This window comes from Bubalus bubalis, chromosome 1 (genome assembly GCF_019923935.1).
Source record: "Bubalus bubalis isolate 160015118507 breed Murrah chromosome 1, NDDB_SH_1, whole genome shotgun sequence".
NCBI lineage: Eukaryota > Metazoa > Chordata > Mammalia > Artiodactyla > Bovidae > Bubalus > Bubalus bubalis.
Genome location: NC_059157.1, coordinates 172,027,787 through 172,050,106, shown reverse-complemented (window position 1 = coordinate 172,050,106; position 22,320 = coordinate 172,027,787). Strand labels below are relative to the sequence as shown.

The following is a 22,320-nucleotide window of genomic DNA, read 5'->3' as shown; positions in this document are numbered from 1 at the left end:
TGTCTGATTCTTTGCGATCCCACAGACTGCAGCACACCAGCCTTCCCTGTTATCACCAATTCCCAGAGCTTGCTTAGACTCACGTCCATCGAGTCGGTGATGCCATCCAACCATCTCCTCTGTCGTCCCCTTCTCCTTCCACCTTCAATCTTTCCCAAAATCAGGGTCTTTTTCAATGAGTCTGTTCTTTGCATCAGGTGGCCAAAGTATTGGAGTTTCAGTTTCAGCATCAGTCCTTCCAATGAATATTCATGACTGATTTCCTTTAGGATGGACTGGTTGGATCTCCTTGCAGTCCAAGGGACTCTCAAGAGACTTCTCCAAACCACAGTTCAAAAGCATCAATTCTTCGGCACTCAGCTTTCTTCACAGTCCAACTCTCACATCCATACATGACCACTGGAAAAACCATGGCTTGGACCTTTGTCAGCAAAGGAATGTCTCTGTTTTTTAATATGCTGTCGAGGGTGGTCATAGCTTTTCTTCCAAGGAATAAGAGCCTTTGAGTTTCATGGCTGCAGTCACCATCTGCAGTGATTTTGGAATCCAAGAAAATAAAGTCTCTCACTGTTTCCATTGTTTCCCCATCTATTTGCCATGAAGTGATGGACTGGATGCCATGATCTTTGTTTTTTTAACATTGAGTTTTAAGCCAGCTTTTTCACTCTCCTCTTTCACTTTCATTAAGAGGCTGTTTAGTTCCTCTTCACTTTCTGCCATAAGGGTGGTGTCATCTGTGTATCTGAGGTTATTGATATTTCTCCCTGCAATCTTGATTTCAGCTTGTGCTTCATCCAGTCCAGGATTTCTCATGATGTACTCTGCATATAAGTTAAATAAACAGGGTGACAATATATAGCCTTGACGAACTCCTTTCCCAATTTGGAACCAGTCTCTTGTTCCATGTCTGGTACTAACTGTTGCTTCTTGACCTGCATACAGATTTCTCAGGAGGCAAGTAAGGTGGTCTGGTATTCCCATCCCTTGAAGAATTTTCCACAGTTTGTTGTGATCCACACAGTCCAAGGCTTTGGCGTAGTCAATAAAGAAGAAGTAGATGTTTTTCTGGAATTCTCTTGCTTTTTCTATGATCCAACAGATGTTGGCAATTTGATCTCTGGTTCCTCTGCCTTTTCTAAATCCCGCTTGAACATCTGGAAGCTCATGGTTCACGTACTGTTGAAGACTGGCTTGGAGAATTTTGAGTATTGCTTTGCTAGTGTGTGAGATGAGTGCAATTGTGCAATAGTTTGAGCATTCTTTGGCATTAACCTTTGGGATTGGAATGAAAACTGACCTTTTCTAGTCCTGTGGCCACTGCTGAGTTTTCCAAATTTGCTGGCATATTGAGTGCAGCACTTTCACAGCATCATCTTTCAGGATTTGAAATAGCTCAACTGGAATTCCATCACCTCCACTAGCTTTGTTCGTAGTGATGCTTTCTAAGGCCCACTTGACTTCACATTACAGGACGTCTGGCTCTAGGTGAATGATCACATCATCATGGTTATCTGGGTCATGAAGATCTTTTTTGTATAGTTCTTCTGCGTATTCTTGCCATCTCTTAATATCTTCTGCTTCTGCTAGGTCCATACTGTTTCTGTCCTTTATTGTGCCCATCTTTGCATGAAATGTTCCCTTGGTATCTCTAATTTTCTTGAAGAGATCTCTCGTCTTTCCCAAAATATTGCTTTCCTCTGTTTCTTTGCACCGATCGCTGAGGAAGGCTTTCTTATCTCTCCTTGCTATTCTTTGGAACTCTGTATTCGAATGGGTGTATCTTTCCTTTTCTCCTTTGCCTTTAGCGTCTCTTCTTTTCTCAGATATTTATAAGACCTCCTCAGACAACCATTTTGCCTTTTTGCATTTCTTTTTCTTGAGTCTTGATCACTGCCTCCTGTACAATGTCATGAACCTTCATCCATAGTTCTTCAGGCACTCTATCAGATCTAATCCCTTGAACCTATTTGTCACTTCCACTGTATAATCGTTAGGGATTTGATTTAGGTCATACATGAATGGTCTAGTGGTTTTCCCTACTTTCTTCAATTTAAGTCTGAATTTGGCAATAAATAGTTCATTATCTGTGCCATTGTCTGCTCTCAGTCTTGTTTTTGCTGACTGTATAGAGCTTCTCCATCTTTGGCTGCAAAGAATATAATCAATCTGATTTCAGTATTGACCATCTGGTGGTGTCCATGTGTAGTCTTCTCTTATGTTGTTGGAAGAGGGTGCTTGCTATGACTAGTGAGTTCTCTTGGCAAAACTCTGTTAGCCTTTGCCCTGCTTCATTTCGTACTCCAAGGCCAAACTTGCCTGTTACTCCAGGTATCTCTTGACTTCCTACTTTTGAATTCCAGTCCCCTGTGAGATGGTGATGGACAGGGAGGCCTGGCGTGCTGCGATTCATGGGGTCACAAAGAGTCGGACACGACTGAGTGACTGAACTGAACTGAACTGACTGATGATGAAAATGATATCTTTTTTTGGGTGTTAGTTCTAGAAGATCTTGTAGGTCTTCATAGAATCGTTCAGCTTCAGCTTCTTCAGCATTACTGGTCGGGGCATAGACTTGGTTTTCTGTGATACTGAATGGTTTGCCTTGGAAACAGACAGAGATCATTCTGTCATTTTTGAGATTGCACCCAAGTACTGCATTTTGGACTGTTTTGTTGACTATAAGGGCTACTCCATTTCTTCTACGGGCTTCTTGCCCACAGTAGTAGATATAATGGTCATCTGAATTAAATTCACCCATTCCAGTCCATTTTAGTTCACTGATTTCTAAAATGTCGATGTTCACTCTTGCCATCTCCTGTTTGACCACTTCTAATTTACCCTGATTCATGGAACTAACATTCCAGGTTCCTATGCAATATTGCTCTTTGCAGCATTGAACTTTACTTCCATCACCAGTCACATCCACAACTGGGTGTTTTTTTCACTTTGGCTCCATCTCTTCATTCTTTCTGGAGTTATTTCTCCACTCTTCTTCAGTAGCATATTGGGCACCCACCGACCTGGGGAGTTCATCTTTCAGTGTCATATCTTTTTGCCTTTTCATTACTGTTCCTGCGATTCTCAAGGCAAGCATACTGAAGTGATTTGCCATTGCCTTCTCCGTGTGTCATATGGGATCTTAGTTCCCCAACCAGGGCTCAAACCCATGCCCTCTGCAATGGAGGCACGGAGTCTTAGCCACTGGATAGCCAGGGGAGTCCCAGGATTAACTGACCTAAAAAGAGAGAAATTGAGAGAGCTGGCGACAGGGATACAAAATAACAATTTTCATTCAGTTCAGTTCAGTTCAGTCGCTCATTCGTGTCCGACTCTTTGCAACCCCATGAATCGCAGTATGCCAGGCCTCCCTGTCCACCACCAACTCCTGGAGTTCACTCAGACTCACGTCCATCGAGTCGGTGATGCCATCCAGCCATCTCATCCTCTGTCGTCCCCTTCTCCTCCTGCCCCCAATCCCTCCCAGCATCAGAGTCTTTTCCAATGAGTCAACTCTTCGCATGAGGTGGCCAAAGTACTGGAGTTTCAGCTTTAGCATCATTCCTTCCAAAGAAATCCCAGGGCTGATCTCCTTCAGAATGGACTGGTTGCTTGAATTTTGAGCTATGTGAATAAATTATTACTCAAAAATGAGTAAAAGTAAAACTTAAAATAAAAGCCATTAGTACAGATAGCCATAGTTCTGGGAAATTCTGCCCCTTTTAAACATCTCTGTAAAATATCATCAATCAGTCAATAGATATTTAATAAGTACATATGATGTTGCCAGGTATGTTATGTACAGTTGAAATTAATTTTGAGAAAAGTCATTTTATTGCTTACAATGGAATAATAAGATCAAGATATTTTAGAAGAAAAAAATTAGAAAAGCTGACCTGTGATAGCACCCTCGGCAGCAAGTAATTGTGTTATGTAGGGGGAAAATCAAGATTTTTCGAGTCACAGAGATAGACTCACATCCCAGCTCTGCTACATACCGGTCATTTTATCCCCAGCAATTGAATTATTTTCTCTGAGTCTCAATATCCTAATATATAAAATGAGATTCTTGTGGGTGTGATGGTTAATTTTATGTCTCAACTTGACTAGGCCACAGTACTCAGATATTTGATCAAACATTATTCAAGATGTTTCTGTGCAGGTATTTTTAGGCGAGATTAATATATATACACATGAGTAAAGCAGGCTATTCTTCATTATGTGAATGGGCCTCTTGCTGTCCAACTGAAGGCCTTAATAGAAAAGAACTGGCTTCCCTGGGAGAAGAGGGAATTCTGCCAGCAAACCATCTTTAAACTTGAACTGCACCTCTTCCTTGGGTCTCCAGCCACACAGCCTACCTTGAAGAATGTGAACTTGCCAAACCTCCACAGTTGCCTGAGCCAGTTCTTTAAAATAAACCCCTCTCTCTCTCTCTTTATCATATACATATTTCTGGGAGAGGAAAGAACTTTTCTTCAACCCTCCTTAGGTTTAGGAATGGAGGCCTGAAAATTAAACTGCCAAAAGATGATTAACAAGAGACAGATTTTTATTTATGTTCATACATGGAGTTCACAGAAAATTGTGGCTAGGAGGCAGTTAGAATTTCAGGCTTACACACCATCCTAATAGGGAAGGTGGATGGGGAGAAGGTTACTTACCAGAAAACATGATTTCTTTGAAATGGTGGGGGAAGGGCACTTATGGGAGAGCAGTTGACTTTTAGGAAAGATAAATGGCCCTTAGGAGACTAGATGGGAGATATGATATCTTTGTGACAATGTCTATTTACGTGTGGTGCTGACTTCTCTCAGTGGTGATAAGAGTCAGTCTTTCCTGATTTCAAAACTCTGAAACTCCTGGGGAGAAGATTTATGAGTTAGGTATTTTTCCAAGGCTCTGCTTATCTTAAAGGCAGACAAGGGGACTTCAAAACCTGCATCTATTGACTCTCAAATACCTACAGCACAGATCAGTTGTGTCCGATGCTTTTGACCCCATGGTCTATATAGTCCATGGAATTATCCAGGCCAGAATACTGAAGTGGGGACCTGGGTTGGGTAGCCTTTCCAACCCAGGGATCAAACCCTGGTCTCCCGCATTGCAGGCAGATTCTTCACCAGCTGAGCCACAGGGAAGCACAAGAATACTGGAGTGGGTAGCCTATCACTTCTCCAGCAGATCTTCCCAACCCAGGAATTGAACCGGGGTCTCCTGCATTACAGCCAGATTCTTTACCAACTGAGCTATCAGGGAAGCCCAGTTTTTATGTCACTGCGTGCATTCTGGACCCCTTCAACATCCTTTTGGTTCTGTTTTTCTAAAGAACCCTAACTCACTCAGTGGGATATTTTGAGGCTTAGATATAATATATGCAAGGTTAGATTCTTTACCGTCTGAGCCAACAGGGAGGTTAGATATAATGTATGTTAGGAATCATTCAATAAATGATAGCAATTATTAAGTAGTCCTGAGTGATATCAGATGTTTTAACTCACCTATGAGCTTATGTGTCTTAAATTACTTGGATTGAATTTTCAAAATCTAAAAACATATAACAAATAGAAAGTTACAACCATAAAGTAATATGACTGATTTTTAAAATTACCAAAACTTGGGGGGTGAAATTAAAATCCTCTGAGTAGTTGTCATGGAGACTCTAGAACAAGGCTGCCTTAGCATACAGTGCTTTTGTATGGAGGCAAGCTTTTGATTTTTGACCTGATTTTTTAAAACAGTGAAACAAAATGTATTTATAATGACTTTCAAAACATTTCAAAGATAACCAAACTTACAAAGGAGTATTTTGAAATGAGATGAAACCCAACATTGATATGAAGTAAAATGTGGAAGTGATTTTCTTGTGTAGATTTCAACATGGTTGTATTAATGTGGTCAGAATAGGCCATGTTGTGATAACAGGCAAATCCCAAAGTCTCAGCCGCTTTAAACTAAAGTATTATTTCTCATTCACACGAATTCCTTTATATGTCCAGTGGTTCTCCAGCGTATTTCCTTTCAGAGCGGTGACTCAAAGCTCCAGGCTACCTCCATCTTTCAGCTCCACTGGAACTTGTGGTTTTCAGTTGCTATGGCAACACAGGTGCATGTAGAAAACCTGGGAGCTTTATCCTGCCTCAGACCCACTTCACAGGTCAGTTCAGACACACTTCTGTTAGCCAGAAAGAATCCTTGGGCCCTAAGAGCCAGGAGGCTGTCTCGTATTGCCTTCTATCTGCCCAGGAAGGAGGAGAGGAGAACTGAATACGGTGACCACTGATCATCTCTACCATCCTGGATTTCAAGCACATGCAGGGGGTGGGAAGCGGGGGCGGAGTGTCAACAGTGGCCAAGGCACTGGAAGAAGTGAACAGTCTCTTTAGATCACCTCCCTGAAGGGAACACGACCCACTTGTTGTGTTTGAATAAAAATCTATCTCAATACTTTATAAGCACACTTTGAATCTATAAAATAAAACATTGACCAACCTCTTTAGGAAAACACCACCTTAAAGCACCATATCATGGCCTGAAGCTGCTCTGTCAAGCGAAACCTTTTTAAAAAGCATCTGTTGTTGAGACTGTTTTGAATAAAAGCTGTTTACAACATTAGAAGGCATATAAAAACCAGCTGTTCAGTCAAAGAGAAAACCTTCCAACATTTTCATTTCAACTCTTTGTATTTTTTAAACATTCATTCAGACGAGATAACGTTTGATTACTGTCGTGGGCATCCTCCAAAGACAGCAAATGCCTAGACAGAGTGTTACACAGCGGAGAGGTCAAGTGCCCCCTCACTGTTGCATTCACGAGCATTTGAAAGAAATTAAAAACCCTGCTCTTTTAGACATCACTCAAGGGAATCTCCTCTTTTGCCTTTATGTGGGGTTTGTGAGTTAATTTTGTAGAGAGGCCAAAAACTTTTTTGACACAGGGACTCCAGATAGAGTCAACTATGGTGTTTTCCAATAAAATAAAAAGTGAAGACTTAAGTACTTTGCAGGATTTATTCTGAGCAGATAGTGCAGACAAGGACAAATAACCATGTAAGTCTCTGACTTAAGCGCTTCTCCAAGACACAATTTCAGGCCAATTCAGGTTCTTGGCAGACCAAACCCCACAGTGTGGTCCTTGTGTATGGGCAACTGGTATCTTTTCTTCAATGACTGTTACCAAAAAATCCATTGTAATCTGTGTGGGGCTTGGTAACACAAGGGCCCCTGTCACTGCTCTGAAATGTATTTAATAAGCAGAAGTCTCCCTGGAGCTGCTCATTTGGCTATTAGAAAAGGTGCTGTTTCCTTCAATAGCCTCTTCTATTGGTCCATTGGGCACAGCATGATGATGGGTCAAAAGAACCCTGAGCAGGGACTTCCCTGGTGGCCCAGGGGTTAAGATTCCCACTCCCACTGCAGAGGGCCTGGGTTCAATCCCTGGTCAGGGAACCTGGAGCTCCCATGAGACAACTAAAGATCCCATGTGCCGCAACTAAGACCCAGTGTAACCAAATAAATAAAACTTAAAAAATAAAATAAAATTTAAAAGAGCCCTAAAGAAAGCTGCCAGGGAAATGTTTAAGAGTCAACTGACCTTCACACTATTTCTAATTACACAACTGAGGCTAAACATCACTCATGCCAAAGAACCAAGTGATCAGCCCCGTGGTATCCTAGACACAGAGGGAAAGGAGCAGAAGTTGGAGAGCCTAGTCTTCTGTTGTTAGCATCAGCAACCAGAGGCATTTATTGGAAAGGGGCAAAAGGCATGTGCCCTGCCTTCTAGGGGCATCTGGTGGGAGATGTTGAGGAACATGAGGAAAACCTCAACGTGGCCCATCGTTTCCTTGTCTATCTGTGACTAGTTGCAAAAAAGGCAGCAGTTGGTCATTCTTAATGGACAAACCATGGCCATCTGGGCCTAGTTAAGATGTTAGTTGAGAACTGTACATTTGGGGGGACTTCCCTGGTGGTTCAGTGGCTAAGAATTTGCCTTCCAATGCAGGGGACACAGATTTGATCCCTGATCAGGGAATTAAGAGCTCACATGCCATGGGGCAACCAAGCCAGAGCACTCTAGAGCCTGTGCATTGCGACAAGATTGCCTGTGCCACAAGCAACTAAGAACCAACGCAGCCGAAAAAACTAAATAAATACATATTTTTAAAAAGAGACAATCATTGCCGGGGTCACTCCGAAGATTCGCACCACCAGCACCTTCTTGACAGGGGCCTGGGTGAGGGGGGATTGGCAGATATCCAATATGGGCAGCTGGTATCTTTTCTTCAATGACTGTTACCAAAAAATCCATTGTAATCTGTGTGGGGCTTGGTAACACAAGAGCCCCTGTCAGTGCTCTGAAATGTGCATTCATTCATCAATGAAAAAACTGCATTTTTAAAATTATGCATGATTTTTAAAACTATACATCATTCTACTGATGCATGGTGCTAATGTCTGCTATACAGCAAAGTGATTCAAATAAGGTAAGGTGAAGTCGCTCAGTCGTGTCCCACTCTTTGCGACACCACACGCTGTAGCTTAATCAGGCTCCTCCGTCCACGGGATTTTCCAGGCAAGAGTACTGGAGTGGGTTGCCATTTCCTTCTCCAGAGGATCTTCCCGACCCAGGGTTCAAACCCAGGTCTCCCACATTGTAGGCAGACGCTTTACCGTCTGAGCCATCAGGGAAGTCAGTTATACATATGTAAACATATTCCTTTTCATATTCTTTCCCATGATGGTTTATTACAGGATACTGAATATAATTCCCTATGTTACCCAAAAGGACTGTGTTGTTTATCCATTCTATATATAACAGCTTGCATCTGCTAATCCCAAACTCCCCACCCACCCACCCCCACCTCTTGGCAACCACAAGTCTGTTGTCTAGATTTGTGAGTTTCTTTCTGTTTCCTGCATAAGAAAACTCTGCATCTTGATGTGAAGTTGAACTTGAATGTGAACTTGAAGCTCGGCAAGTTCCCCATGGTTACTGAGCCCCTGGGCGCTCTCCTTTATCCAAGTTAAATCTGCTCAGAGTGACTTTAAAGGTGCCCTCTTGACCTCTGGTACAGTGCGTTCATACCTACCAGCAGCCATCAAGGTGGTACAAGCTCCTTTCTCATGGCACCTGGTCCCATCCTAACTCCTCTGTTGTCTTCAAGACACACAGACCTGAGGTTCATTCCTAATATACTTGAATAGAATTTTAGCTCTAGTCTAGTTCTCACACATTTAAAATCTATCTGATACCAACCCCCATTTCTTTTTTTTAATTTTATTTTATTTTTAAACTTTACAATATTGTATTAGTTTTGCCAAGCATCGCAATGAATCCGCCACAGGTATATCCATGCTCCCCATCTTGAATCCTCCTCCCTCCTCCCTCCCCATACCCTCCCTCTGGGTCGTCCCAGTGCACCAGCCCCAAGCATCCAGTATCGTGCATCGAACCTGGACTGGCAACTCGTTTCATACATGATATTATACATGTTTCAATGCCATTCTCCCAAATCATCCCACCCTCTCCCTCTCCCACAGAGTCCATAAGACTGATCTATACATCAGTGTCTCTTTTGCTGTCTCGTACACAGGGTTATTGTTACCATCTTTCTAAATTCCATATGTATGTGTTAGTATACTGTATTGGTGTTTTTCTTTCTGGCTTACTTCACTCTGTATAATAGGTTCCAGTTTCATCCACCTCATTAGAACTGATTCAAATATATTCTTTTTAATGGCTGAGTAATAGTCCATTGTGTATATGTACCACAGCTTTCTTATCCATTCATCTGCTGATGGGCATCTAGGTTGCTTCCATGTCCTGGCTATTATAAACAGTGCTGTGATGAACATTGGGGTACACATGTCTCTTTCCCTTTTGGTTTCCTCAGTGTGTATGCCCAGCAGTGGGATTGCTGGATCATAAGGCAGGTCTATTTCCAGTTTTTTAAGGAATCTCCACACTGTTCTCCATAATGGCTGTACTAGTTTGCATTCCCACCAACAGTGTAAGAGGGTTCCCTTTTCTCCACACCCTCTCCAGCATTTATTGCTTGTAGACTTTTGGATCGCAGCCATTCTGACTGGTGTGAAATGGTACCTCATAATGGTTTTGATTTGCATTTCTCTGATAATGAGTGATGTTGAGCATCTTTTCATGTGTTTGTTAGCCATCTGGATGTCTTCTTTGGAGAAATGTCTATTTAGTTCTTTGGCCCATTTTTGATTGGGTCATTTATTTTTCTGGAGTTGAGCTGTAGGAGTTGCTTGTATATTTTTGAGATTAGTTGTTTTGTCAGTTGCTTCATTTGCTATTATTTTCTCCCATTCTGAAGGCTGCCTTTTCACCTTGCTAATAGTTTCCTTTGTTGTGCAGAAGCTTTTAATTTTAATTAGGTCCCATTTGTTTATTTTTGCTTTTATTTCCAATATTCTGGGAGGTGGGTCACAGAGGATCCTGCTGTGATGTATGTCGGAGAGTGTTTTGCCTATGTTCTCCTCTAGGAGTTTTATAGTTTCTGGTCTTATGTTCAACCCCCATTTCTTGAATATACTTCAATAAAACTGACTGAACAACAACAAAAGAAAAAGAGAAAAAAATCGTTTGAACCTGATACCGCAAAACAGCTCCCCTACTTTTTAAAACATTTCTTGAAAACTTGGACTTAAGAAGAATCAAGAGGGGACTTCCCTGATGGTCCCTCCTCATTCCTCCTCAAAATGCATAGGGCCCAGATTCAATTCCTGGTTGTGGAACTAGATCTCACATACCACAACTAAAAAAATATATACCATATGCTGCAACTAAAATATGGTGCAGCCAAATAAATTTTTTTCTTTAAAAAAAAAGAACCAAGAGAAGTGTATGGTAGACCACCCTTGACATAATCCCCAAAGATCTCCACCTCTTGCTGTCCACACCCTTGAGTAACCCCTTCCCTTAAGGATGGGCTGAGCTGACTGACTTGCTTCTACTAAATAGAATAGGGTAGAAGTAATGAGATGTCACTTCCAAGATTAGGTAATAAAAAGAAAAGGCTTACATGGTGAGGAGGGTACTTTCCAGTAACCATGTCAGTGAACTTGGAAGCAGATTACCCCTATCACTGACCCCCTAGTCAAACCTTCAGATGAGACCACAGCCCTGACCAATAACTTTACTGTGATGTCACTAGAGACCTTGAGCCAGAAGTGCCTGCCTGGTTTATCCAAGTCTAGATACTTGCCCCACAGAAACTGTGAGATAATAGCAAATGTTTATTGTTTTAAGTCACTAAGTGTTGGGGCTATCTGTTACACAGCAAAAGATAACTAACACAAAAGGTTACACAACTAGAAACACACTTTCCCCCCTTATTATAAGGCAAATACCAGAATAATTTATAGCATTGGGAAGAAGGGCTTGAAAACAAATAATGAAAGTCTTGAGTATCAAATGTATGCTCATTTATGCTACTAAAAATTGCTAATGGGTTATTTTAAAGTCTTTAAAGATTATTGTGGCAGTTGGGGGAGGTAGGTGGGGTTCTTAGAAATTGTGTCATATGAACAGTAAGGAGATATGACTGCTATCTTTTAAAATGTAAGTGGTGATCAGGTGAGGAAAGACATGCTTAACTTGTTCTCCCTAACCCTGAAGGACAAAGCAAGAGGATGTGACTGGAAGTTGTAGGCAAGCAGGTTCCGGCCCCACTGAATTTTGCTGGTGTTTCCGTGAAACACCATGAACAAAAGTCATGCCAACTGCTTGACTCTAAAAATTATATCTAAAGTGAAAGTGGTCTACAAACAATGAAAATGCTACTGAATGCATATGGTAGAATTGTGGGGTGATTTTTAAAGATGTTATTTTTCTAAATTATTCTTTTTATATCATCTTTGCAATAAGAATGAAATTAATTCTAGGAAAAGAATACCACATGCTTTGTATTGCTAGAAGAGTTCCTCTTTGGGTTTGTTACTATGTCTCAGGCTGACCATCTCCTTTCTTCACAGAGAAAAGTGTGATGATCCCAGGAAACACCATTTCTTCAAAACCATCAATTTTCCTCGTCTGGAAGCTGGCCTAGTTGAACCTCCATTTGTGCCAGACCCATCAGTGGTTTATGCCAAAGACATCAATGAAATCGATGATTTCTCTGAGGTTCGAGGAGTTGAATTTGATGATAAAGATAAGCAGTTCTTTCAAAGATTTGCAACAGGTGCTGTCCCCATAGCTTGGCAGGAAGAGATTATAGAAACAGGACTGTTTGCAGAATTGAATGACCCCAACAGGCCTGCAGGTTGTGGGGAGGGTTCATCCAGGTCTGGCGTATGTTTGTTATTATAAGTTATTATCTCTACCAGACCAGCAGCAGGAGTCTCAGCTGACAGAATCCTTGAATGTTCTTAATACATGAAATCTGTTGTGGAAGACTGATCAATCAGGAGGGGTACCTCAACTACAGAACAGTTCAAAAGACAAATGAACTCACCACTAGGACATATTTGCTCTCCTTCCTTCCCTCCTTTCCTCCCTTCTTCTTTTCCTCCCTACCTTACTTCTTTATTCTTTCTTTCTTCCTTCACAAAGAAAAGTACAGTCTCGGTTTTCACTGAGTGCTGGGAAAAGGAGCCCTCAGATTTGTTTTGATAAAGTAAAAGCCTGAGCCTTCGCCATCATGCCCTTGAAAATGACGTCAAGTCCTAGGAACAGAGGATGGAGCTTTGGGGTATGCTCAGAAAAATGAGCATTTTCAATTCTTAGTAAATAATCATTTTAGTTTTTCTTTGTTTATATCTTTTCTTCCTTTCATCTTTCAGTATTTCTTCCCTTTCTGTACTTATGAAAAGGATTTTAAACCTGAAAATAAATATTTCTGACTTCCTTCTCCCTTGTTTAAAAAAAAAAGGGAGTGGATTGTAATATTTTGGAAATATTTCAGATCACAAAATAATTTTTAATTTACAGAATGTCTCTTTTTCATATTTTTGAAATATTCTACCATTATAATGTTCAGTTCAGTTCAGTTGCTCAGTTGTGTCCGACTCTTTGCGACCCCATGAATCGCAGCACGCCAGGCCTCCCTGTCCATCACCAACTCCCAGAGTTCACTCAAACTCACGTCCATCGAGTCGGTGATGCCATCCAGCTATCTCATCCTCTGTTGTCCCCTTCTCCTCCTGCCCCCAATCCCTCCCAGCATTAGGGTCTTTTCCAATGAGTCAACTCTTCACATGAAGTGGCCAAAGTACTGGAGTTTCAGCTTTAGCATCCTTCCTTCCAAAGAACACCCAGGACTGATCTCCTTTAGAATGGACTGGTTGGATCTCCTTGCAGTCCAAGGGACTCTCAAGAGTCTTCTCCAACACCACAGTTCAAAAGCATCAATTCTTCGGCGCTCAGCTTTCTTCACAGTCCAACTCTCACATCCATACATGACTACTGGAAAAACCATAGCCTTGACTGAAGCATGTTAAATATAGATACACATGATGTCTGTGGATTAAAGTATTCTGTAAATTGAGTTCTTTAAGTAGTATTCTACAAATTTCTTACTTGTATACTTCCATATGCCATTGCTTCCCAATTTTTGCTGAACTTTGGAATCACCCAGAAGTCTTTTAAAATACTAACGCGTTAACTCCCACTGCCAGATTTTAATCGATCTGGGGTACAACCTGGGCATCTAGATTTTCATAAGCTCTCCAGGTGATACCAGTGTGTAACAAAGTTTGGGATCTACGGCCTTGTAGATTTAAATGTTTATACATGGATCCTTGTTTGGGTCACTCAAAACCTTAATCAGACATTTTGACAGCAATCTTCCAAATACTCCAAAAAATGCATAACTTGGGCAATTGCACTTAAATGAAGTGATTATAATCTATATTCATCTTGTAGATTTTCTTGCCCAGGCACACTTTAGTTCTTCACACATATCTTGGGAAGTAGATATCTTGACTGTTTCAAGACCTAAAGGAGAAACATGGGCCTTGAAACTAATTTGAACAAATGGTGGCTTTCAATTCAAGTGGGTGCCCAGCCAACACTCTATAGGAGTATTGTACTTAATCACTCAGTCGTGTCTGATTCTCTGAGGTCCCATGGACTATAGCCTGCCAGGTTTCTCTGTCCATGGACTTTTCCAAGCAAGAACACTGGAACAGGTTGCCATTTCCTTCTTCAGGGGATCTTCCCGACCCAGGGATTGAACCTGCATCTCTTGTGTCTCCTGCACTGGCAGGTGGATTCTTTACCAGTAGCACACCAATTAGCACTTCTCAAAAGCACAGCCAGGATTTCCCTGGTGGTCCAATGACTATGACTCTATGGTCCCAATGCTCAGGTTCTATCCGTGGTCAGGGAACTAGATCCCACATGCTGCAACTAAGATCCCATTTGAGACCTGGCATAGCCAAATAACTAAATAGAACAAAAAAAAAAATTTTTTTTAAAGCACAGCCAAAGTAAGAATTTTAAGGCTGAGATATATATATTTGACATAAATATATCTAGAGTGATTGTGTGTGTGTACGCATAAGGCGATCTTGTTTGTCCCAAAGGTGAGAAACTTGGCTGAACTTATTTTAAAAGTTTTGTCCCTTGAGTAAGGGAGCCAAAAATTACAAAAACACTGGCAAAAATTCTTTTGGTTAATTGGAATCCACCTAACAGTAGTCCTCAACTACAACATCAACCATATCAGGAACCAGGAGGAAGAAATGCCCTTGGAGTTGAGCCCTGGGTTACAACACCTGCCATTCACCCTCCTGCTCATCCTCTATCCTCACTGAGCTCCCTGAAGCTCCAAACCCTAGCCTGGAGACACCACAGAGTCCTGAGTCACCCAAGCGAAATACAGGTGAGTCCACCAGATTCTCCTTCCTAAGGCCAGAAAGTAGATTACAACTTGATAAAATGTCTGTCTGTTTAACAAAAAAAACTAATCAACAGTTAACAGAAACCTAATTAACCACAGCATTCCAAGAGTAGAGATCTCAAGATTTAGCTTTATAAGCATTAAACATTTTTTAAAAGTGAAGTCTACTTGCATTCATTTTTTTCAAGTGAATGCCTACTGGTTTTCATAAACTTTAAAAGCAAATCTGTTTCACTTTTTAGAAGTAACTCAGGAAAATAATTGAGTAAGATAAGCATGTTCAAAGAATCTGCCTGCCAATACAGGAGACTCAAAAGAAGCAGGTTTGATCCCTGGGTCAGGAAGATCCCCTGGCACCGCACTCCAGCATTCTTGTCTGGAAAATTTCATGGGCAGAGCAGCTTGGTGGGCTACAGTCCATGGGACCACAAAGAATTGGACACAACTGAACACAGCAGTACATTTAAACAATCGCCAAGTAAGTATGTGTTGAGCTTTAATTACATTGAGCCCTATACTGGGTAGTGTTGGGGACACAGCAGAGAAATAAGACAACCATCTAAGAAAGGCCATGTGGTGTCATGTAGAATGCAGATTTATGTGGGTATATTACTCACATTTTAAAAGAGGAAACTGATACTCATAAATGTTTTGTAGCTTTTCCAAGGTCACACAGCTTTACAGGGTTATTGAGAAGACATGATGTAGAAATAATAGAAATAATGTATAGGAAGCAAATAGCCTGTGTTGTTGTTGTTCAGTACCCAGTCGTGTCCGACTCTTTGTGACCCCATGGACTGCAGCATGCCAGGCCTCTCTGTCCCTCACCATCTCCTAAAGTTTGCCCTAGTTCATGTCCATTGCAACGGTGATGCCATCCAGCCATCTCTTTCTAACAAATTGAAGATCATGGTCAGGAAGTAGCAGCAGGTCAAATGACTCTAGGTTGAGGAACAAAGTATCAAGAGCTGAACCCACATCTTCATTAAAAGTTACAGAGGGGGTAAGAGAGGCAAGAGAGATGGTTCCTGGGGAGTGATTGAGAAGGTAGTTCTTTACACACAACAGAAGAAAAATCTAATTGCAATAAGTGGAGACACGGAAGCCCATCTTAGGCCTTCTGCCTATCATATGCCAGGTGGGGATTCACCTGGGCCAAGTCAGCGTGAAGGAGATCCTATAAAGGAGATCATACAAAGATCCTATATGCCACAACTAAGACCCAGCACAGTCATAAATCAATACATAAATATTTAATACATTTTTTTAAAAAGTATTCTCAATTGGTTACTTTGACTATCAAATTTAAGATGTTTCTCATTTAGGTGACCAGCCATGAATGTGAAATAACTGAATAATTTAAGCTTTGCTTCTTGGGAATTGCTCATATGCAAACATAGAGGAAATTCCCTGACAGTCCAGCAGTTAGAATTCAGGGCTTTCAGTGCACACAGCAGTGGCCTTGGTTCAATCCCTGGTTGGGTAACTAAGATCCCACAGGCCATGTGGTGCCGCCAAAAAAAAAAGGCAGAAAGAAAAAAGAAATCATAGAGAATTCTACATCGATTTTAAAAGATCATTATTATTATATTGTGTTTATCATTGGGGCCATTTAACATACATTAAGTTTTAGACAGTAAAACATGATGAAAATAATGAAAAATATATAATCCTTGCTTCTTAAATGATTGTTCTTGGCAGTTACAAACCTTAAGGAGAAAAAAAAAATCATAAAGGGAAAAAAATAGATACAAGATTTTGGGGGGTGGCAGAGGGGAGCCTAGAAGACTTACCATATTAGCCATTTTGATTATCAAAAATGTAAAAAGACTGAATTTTCTTGGATCATCTGGGAAAAATAATTGCAGTTGTTTAGGCTTCATTCTTTCAATAAATATTCTTACAGTAATGTTCCAGGCCCTGTTTCAGTTTGAGGAGATATTCTGGGGTTTGTCCCTTTAAAATTTTTAGATTGGAGAGTGCTTTCATTCACTTTGTATTTCACTAAAACTTTATACCTCCCTGGGGAAAGATGAATTTTGTTTTCTTCATTTTTTCCTAAGTTTTCTGCACTGAACATTTAAGCTTAAACTTGAACATTAGAACTTAAAATTAAAACTTCCTTTTAAAAATCAAGAAAAAGTATACATTTTAAAGCAAAACATAATTGGACCTGGATGTGAGCCCAGGCTGGCTCTGGCAATAACCAACCCCCAAGGACCTCCTTTTGCAAAGGAGAAAAGGAAAGATATACCCATTTGAATGCAGAGTTCCAAAGAATAACAAGGAGAGATAAGAAAGTCTTCCTCAGTGATCAGTGCAAAGAAATAGAGGAAAACAATAGAATGGGAAAGACTAGAGATCTCTTCAAGAAAATCAGAGATACCAAGGGAACATTTCATGCAAAGATGGGCTCAATAAAGGACAGAAACAATATGGACCTAACAGAAGCAGAAGATATTAAGAAGAGGTGGCAAGAACACAGAAGAACTGTACTAAAAAGATCTTCACGACCCAGATACTCATGATGGTGTGATCACTCACCTAGAGCCAGACATCCTGGAATGTGAAGTCAAGTGGGCTTTAGGAAGCATCACTACGAACAAAGCTAGTGGAGGTGATGGAATTCCAGTTGAGCTATTTCAAATCCTGAAAGATGATGCTGTGAAAGTGCTGCACTCAATATGCCAGCAAATTTGGAAAACTCAGCAGTGGCCACAGGACTGGAAAAGGTCAGTTTTCACTCCAATCCCAAAGAAAGGCAATGCCAGAGAATGCTCAAACTACCGCACAATTGCACTCATCTCACATGCTAGCGAAGTAATACTCTAAATTCTCCAAGCCAGGCTTCACCAATATGTGAACCATGAACTTCCAGATGTTCAAGCTGGTTTTAGAAAAGGCAGAGGAACCAGAGATCAAATTGCCAACATTGCTGGATCATCGAAAAAGCAAGAGCGTTCCAGAAAAACATCTATTTCTGCTTTATTGACGATGCCAAAGCCTTTGACTGTGTGGATCACAATCAACTGTGGAAAATTCTGAAAGAGATGGGAATACCAGACCACCTGACCTGCCTCTTGAGAAACCTATATGCAGGTCAGGAAGCAACAGTTAGAACTGAACATGGGAAAACAGACTGGTTCCAAATAGGGAAAGGAGAACATCAAAGCTGTATATTGTCACCTTGCTTATTTATCTTATATGCAGAGTATATCATGAGAAATGTTGGACTGGATGAAGCACAAGCTAGAATCAAGATTGCCAGGAGAAATATCAATAACCTCAGATATGCAGATGACATCACCCTTATGGCAGAAAGTGAAGAAGAGCTAAAGAGCCTCTTGATGAAAGTGAAAGAGGAGAGTGAAAAAGTTGGCTTTAAGCTCAATATTCAGAAAACTAAGATCATAGCATCTGGTCCCATCCCTTCATGGCAAATAGATGGGGAAACAGTGGAAACAGTGGCTGACTTTATTTTGGGGGGCTCCAAAAATCACTGCAAATGGTGACTGCAGCCATGAAATTAAAAAATGCTTATTCCTTGGAAGGAAAGTTATGACCAACCTAGGCAGCATATTAAAAAGCAGAGACATTGTTTTGTCAACAAAGGTCCATCTAGTCAAGGCTATGGTTTTTCCAGTAGTCATGTATGGATATGAGTTGGACTGTAAAGAAAGCTGAGAGCAGAAGAATTGATGCTTTTGAACTGTGGTGTTGGAGAAGACTCTTGAGAGTCCCTTGAACTGCAAGGAGATCCAATCAGTCCATCCTAAAGGAGATCAGTCCTGGGTGTTCTTTGGAAGGACTGATGTTGAAGCTGAAACTCCAATAATTTGGCCCCACCTGATGCGAAGAGCTGACTCATTTGAAAAGACCCTGATGCTGGGAAAGATTGAGGGCAGGAGGAGAAGGGGACAACAGAGGATGAGATAGTTGGATGGCATCATCGACTCAATGGACATGAGTTTAGGTAAACTCTGGGAGTTGGTGATGGACAGGGAGGCCTGGCGTTCTGCAGTCCATGGGGTCACAAAGAGTCGCACATGACTGAGCAACTGAATGGAACTAAAAGGACCTCCTTGGGGGCTTCCCTGATGGCTCAGTAGGTAAAGAATCTGCCTGCAACACAGGAGACACAGGGTGTGCAGGTTTGATCCCTGGGTGGGGAAAATCCCCTGGAGGAGAAAAATGGCAACCCACTCGAATATTCTTGCCTGGAGAATCCCATGGACAGAGGAACCTGGCAGGCTACAGTCCAAAAGCTCACAAAGAGTCAGATACGGCTAACCGATTAAGCATACAAGGACCTCCTTGCCTGCCAAAAGGCATAAATTAGCCTGGGTACCAGGATTAAGTCCAGGACTCCTGGTCTGAGGCTGGAGGGTCTTTCTCAACAGAGCCAGAAGTTAGTGCCTAAGGTTGGGCCAGATTATTGGTTCCACAATCCAGACCATGAACTGCAGCTGGTTGGTGGCAAAATTTTGACAGAACCTCAAAGAAAAAAAAGAAAGGAGAACGTAGCAAGTTTTTCAAGCACTATGCTCTTCAAAATATCTTCTTTTATCAAGGAGCTAAAATTTCTCCTTTTATGAAGTAGTTGATATTTCACAGAAGTAAAAAATGTAGACCAGTGACCACCCCTCATGTATTTTTTGGAAATTTTACTGACACATGAGATTTCAAAATCTGGAACCCCGCTGGACTGGATGACCTTGAAGGGCATTCCAACTATAGGGAAACTATACTTCAGTGCAAAATGATGCATTGTCTAGAGGAAGATCTACAAATTTTTTCTGTAAAAGACGTGATAGTAAATATTTTAGATTTTGTGGATGAGAACTACTTAACTCTGCCTTGTGGTGGCAAAGCAGCTACAGACAAGGAAAAGGAGTAAATATGTCTGTGTGCCAATAAAGCTTTATTTACAAAAACAGGTGGTGGAACTGGATTCGACCCACAAGCTGTGGTTTACTGATTGTAGTCATAAATGTCTTATTAATCTGACTAGATTATCTGACTCTAACAGAGCTATTTTACAATTCTATAAGTTATAAATAGCTAACTGGGATGTAAATTAATTCTTGATTATCTATGTTCAAATGACCCTTTCCCACTGAATTAGTTAGGGCTATGATAACGAAGTACCATAAACTGGGTGGCTTACACAAGGGAAATTTATCTCAGTTCTGAAAGCTAGAAGTCTTAGATCAAGGTGTCATTGGGGTTGGTTTCTTTTGAGGCCTCTGTCCTTGCTTGACTTGTAAATGGCCACCTTCTCCTTTTGGCTCAGATCAGATCAGATCAGTCGCTCAGTCGTGTCTGACTCTTTGCGACCCCATGAATCGCAGCATGCCAGGCCTCCCTGTCCATCACCAACTCCCGGAGTTCACTGAGACTCATATCCATCGAGTCAGTGATGCCATCCAGCCATCTCATCCTCTGTCATCCCCTTCTCCTCCTGCCCCCAATCCCTTGGCTCAGGGCTCTCCTTCTATGTGGGTCTGTGTCCTCATTTCTTCTCCTTATAAGGACAACAGTCATATTGGATTAAGGCACTCTGATGACCTCATTTTAACTTGATTGCCTTTTTAAAGACCTTATCTCCAAATACAGTCACAGTTCAAGGTACCTCAGGGTTAGGACTTTAACATTTGGGGAGATACAACTCAGTTTATAACACCCCTGAAGCTAATTTTATGTCCATTTGCTCACTCATTTCAACATTTCTTTACCCCATATAAATCTGTGGGTTTTATTACTTCTTGAACTGGTCATAAGGCCAGTTTCCTTCTTAAAGAGTTAAAGTCTAACATGTGTTCATTTTTATTTCTGTATGACAGTCATAATTTAACACTCCCCCTCTATGTTTTGAGGATTATCCATTAACATAATGCAGAATGTCACAATGCCATTAAGGAACCTGGGGCATATTTTGAAAGTTCCACTTCCATAAGCAAAAGTTCTCAACAAGAGCCCTCTCTCTTTTTGTTCTCTTATGAAACACACAGCAGAGAGTAGAGCCCCTAGACAGAGGGCTGGTGGGAACTGTGGTGAGCCCAGAAAGCTGCTAGCATTTCCCAGGAAGTCTGGTTGAGGTGCAGGGGGCCAGCTGACTATTCCATATTTTAAGCCTATTCTCTTCATCCTGGCTCTCCCATCTGCATGGCCAGCTGTCAGGCACATTCCAGCCGTGCCCGCTGTTCCTGCATGCAGTAGGGAAAGCTTTCAGGAAAGAGGAGCAGGGAGGAGAGAGCCAGGGGCCACAAGAATCAGAGACAGCTTCACAAGTTCACTTGCTCTTAGGGCGGGGCGCTGAGCCTGAGGCCACAGTGCAGACGTGCATTCCAGAGGCACACCCAGAGGTGGGCCGCATTTCAGAGTCCCTGGACTAAAGATTCCCCTCCGAAGTGTGCCAGTTCAAATGCAGGGTGTCCTGTTACATTTGAATTTTAGTAAATAATTAATTAGTGTTTTTGCTAGTATAAGTATATCCCAAATGTTGTGTGGGACATACTTGTACTAAAAAGTCTCAAATAAATAAATATTTTTTAGAAGTCTCTTGTCCACAAATGTACAGAATTAACTGAGGATAGTCATTGGTCAGGACTAAAGAAAATACAGGAAAACTCCCAGCACAGCACCTGACACATAGGGCTCTACCTGGGCTGCTCAAACTTGTGGCCTCTCTCCTCCTGCACAGCTGCTGTGAATTTTATTTATTTTTTTTGACAAGCCCACATGTGTGCTCTAACTATCTCTAACTCTATCTCTAACTCACCTAAAGAGTTGGCCAGACAGCATTGCCAGCATCGCCAATAATAATAACACAACAAAAACTCCTATGTATTGAGCACCTACAATTTGCTAAGGCTCTGCACTTAGCGCTTTTTGGGTATTATTCCCAGTGGTCACAATAGCCAGTGAAGCTGGTATTATCTGCATTTTATTGAGGAAGCAGGAAAGCTCCAGAATTTAATGGACTTATCTAAGTACAGAGTAAGTGCTAAGTAAACCCAGGTCTACCTGATAGCTCTTGTCTATGTGGTCACTGGTTTCCCAGGTAGGAACTGCCCCTGTTCTACTCCCTGAAACATGTCCCCTGGGGCTCAGAGCAGAGTCAATGGACCAAGCCCAAGGAGGAAATAATTTTTTAAAAGATGTATTTTATTGGTTCTAAATGGACTAAGTTGGGGCGGGGAGAGAACTAGGAGTGAGGTGAGTGAGGCAGCTGGAGCACAATATTTAGAACATTTGAACAGCACTCTCTCTCAGGATCATGCCAGCAGGTGCAGCCTGGAAACCTGCACAAAACCGAAATGAGTGCCTCCCTCACAAAATGGAAGAGAGTACCTCAGTCAATTCTGTAGACCTTTCCTTCTGCCGGCCCTAACTCTGGGCCTGTGGCCTAGCCAGCTCAGGCGCAGAAACATAGAAAAATGCTTTTGAAACATTTA

At 41.5% G+C, this 22,320-nt stretch overlaps 1 protein-coding gene across 1 annotated transcript in view; it reads left to right on the top strand.

Annotated features, from left to right (window-relative positions):
• The window catches only part of GRK7 (G protein-coupled receptor kinase 7), a 42,889-nt gene extending 29,966 nt beyond the window's left edge, over nucleotides 1–12,923 (top strand). Inside the window, exon 4 of the mRNA XM_006078029.4 lies at nucleotides 11,997–12,923. Coding sequence (XP_006078091.2) covers nucleotides 11,997–12,330 — 334 coding nt within the window. The 3' untranslated portion in view covers nucleotides 12,331–12,923. The remainder of the gene's footprint in view (nucleotides 1–11,996) is intronic.
• Nucleotides 12,924–22,320: the final 9,397 nt, after the last annotated feature.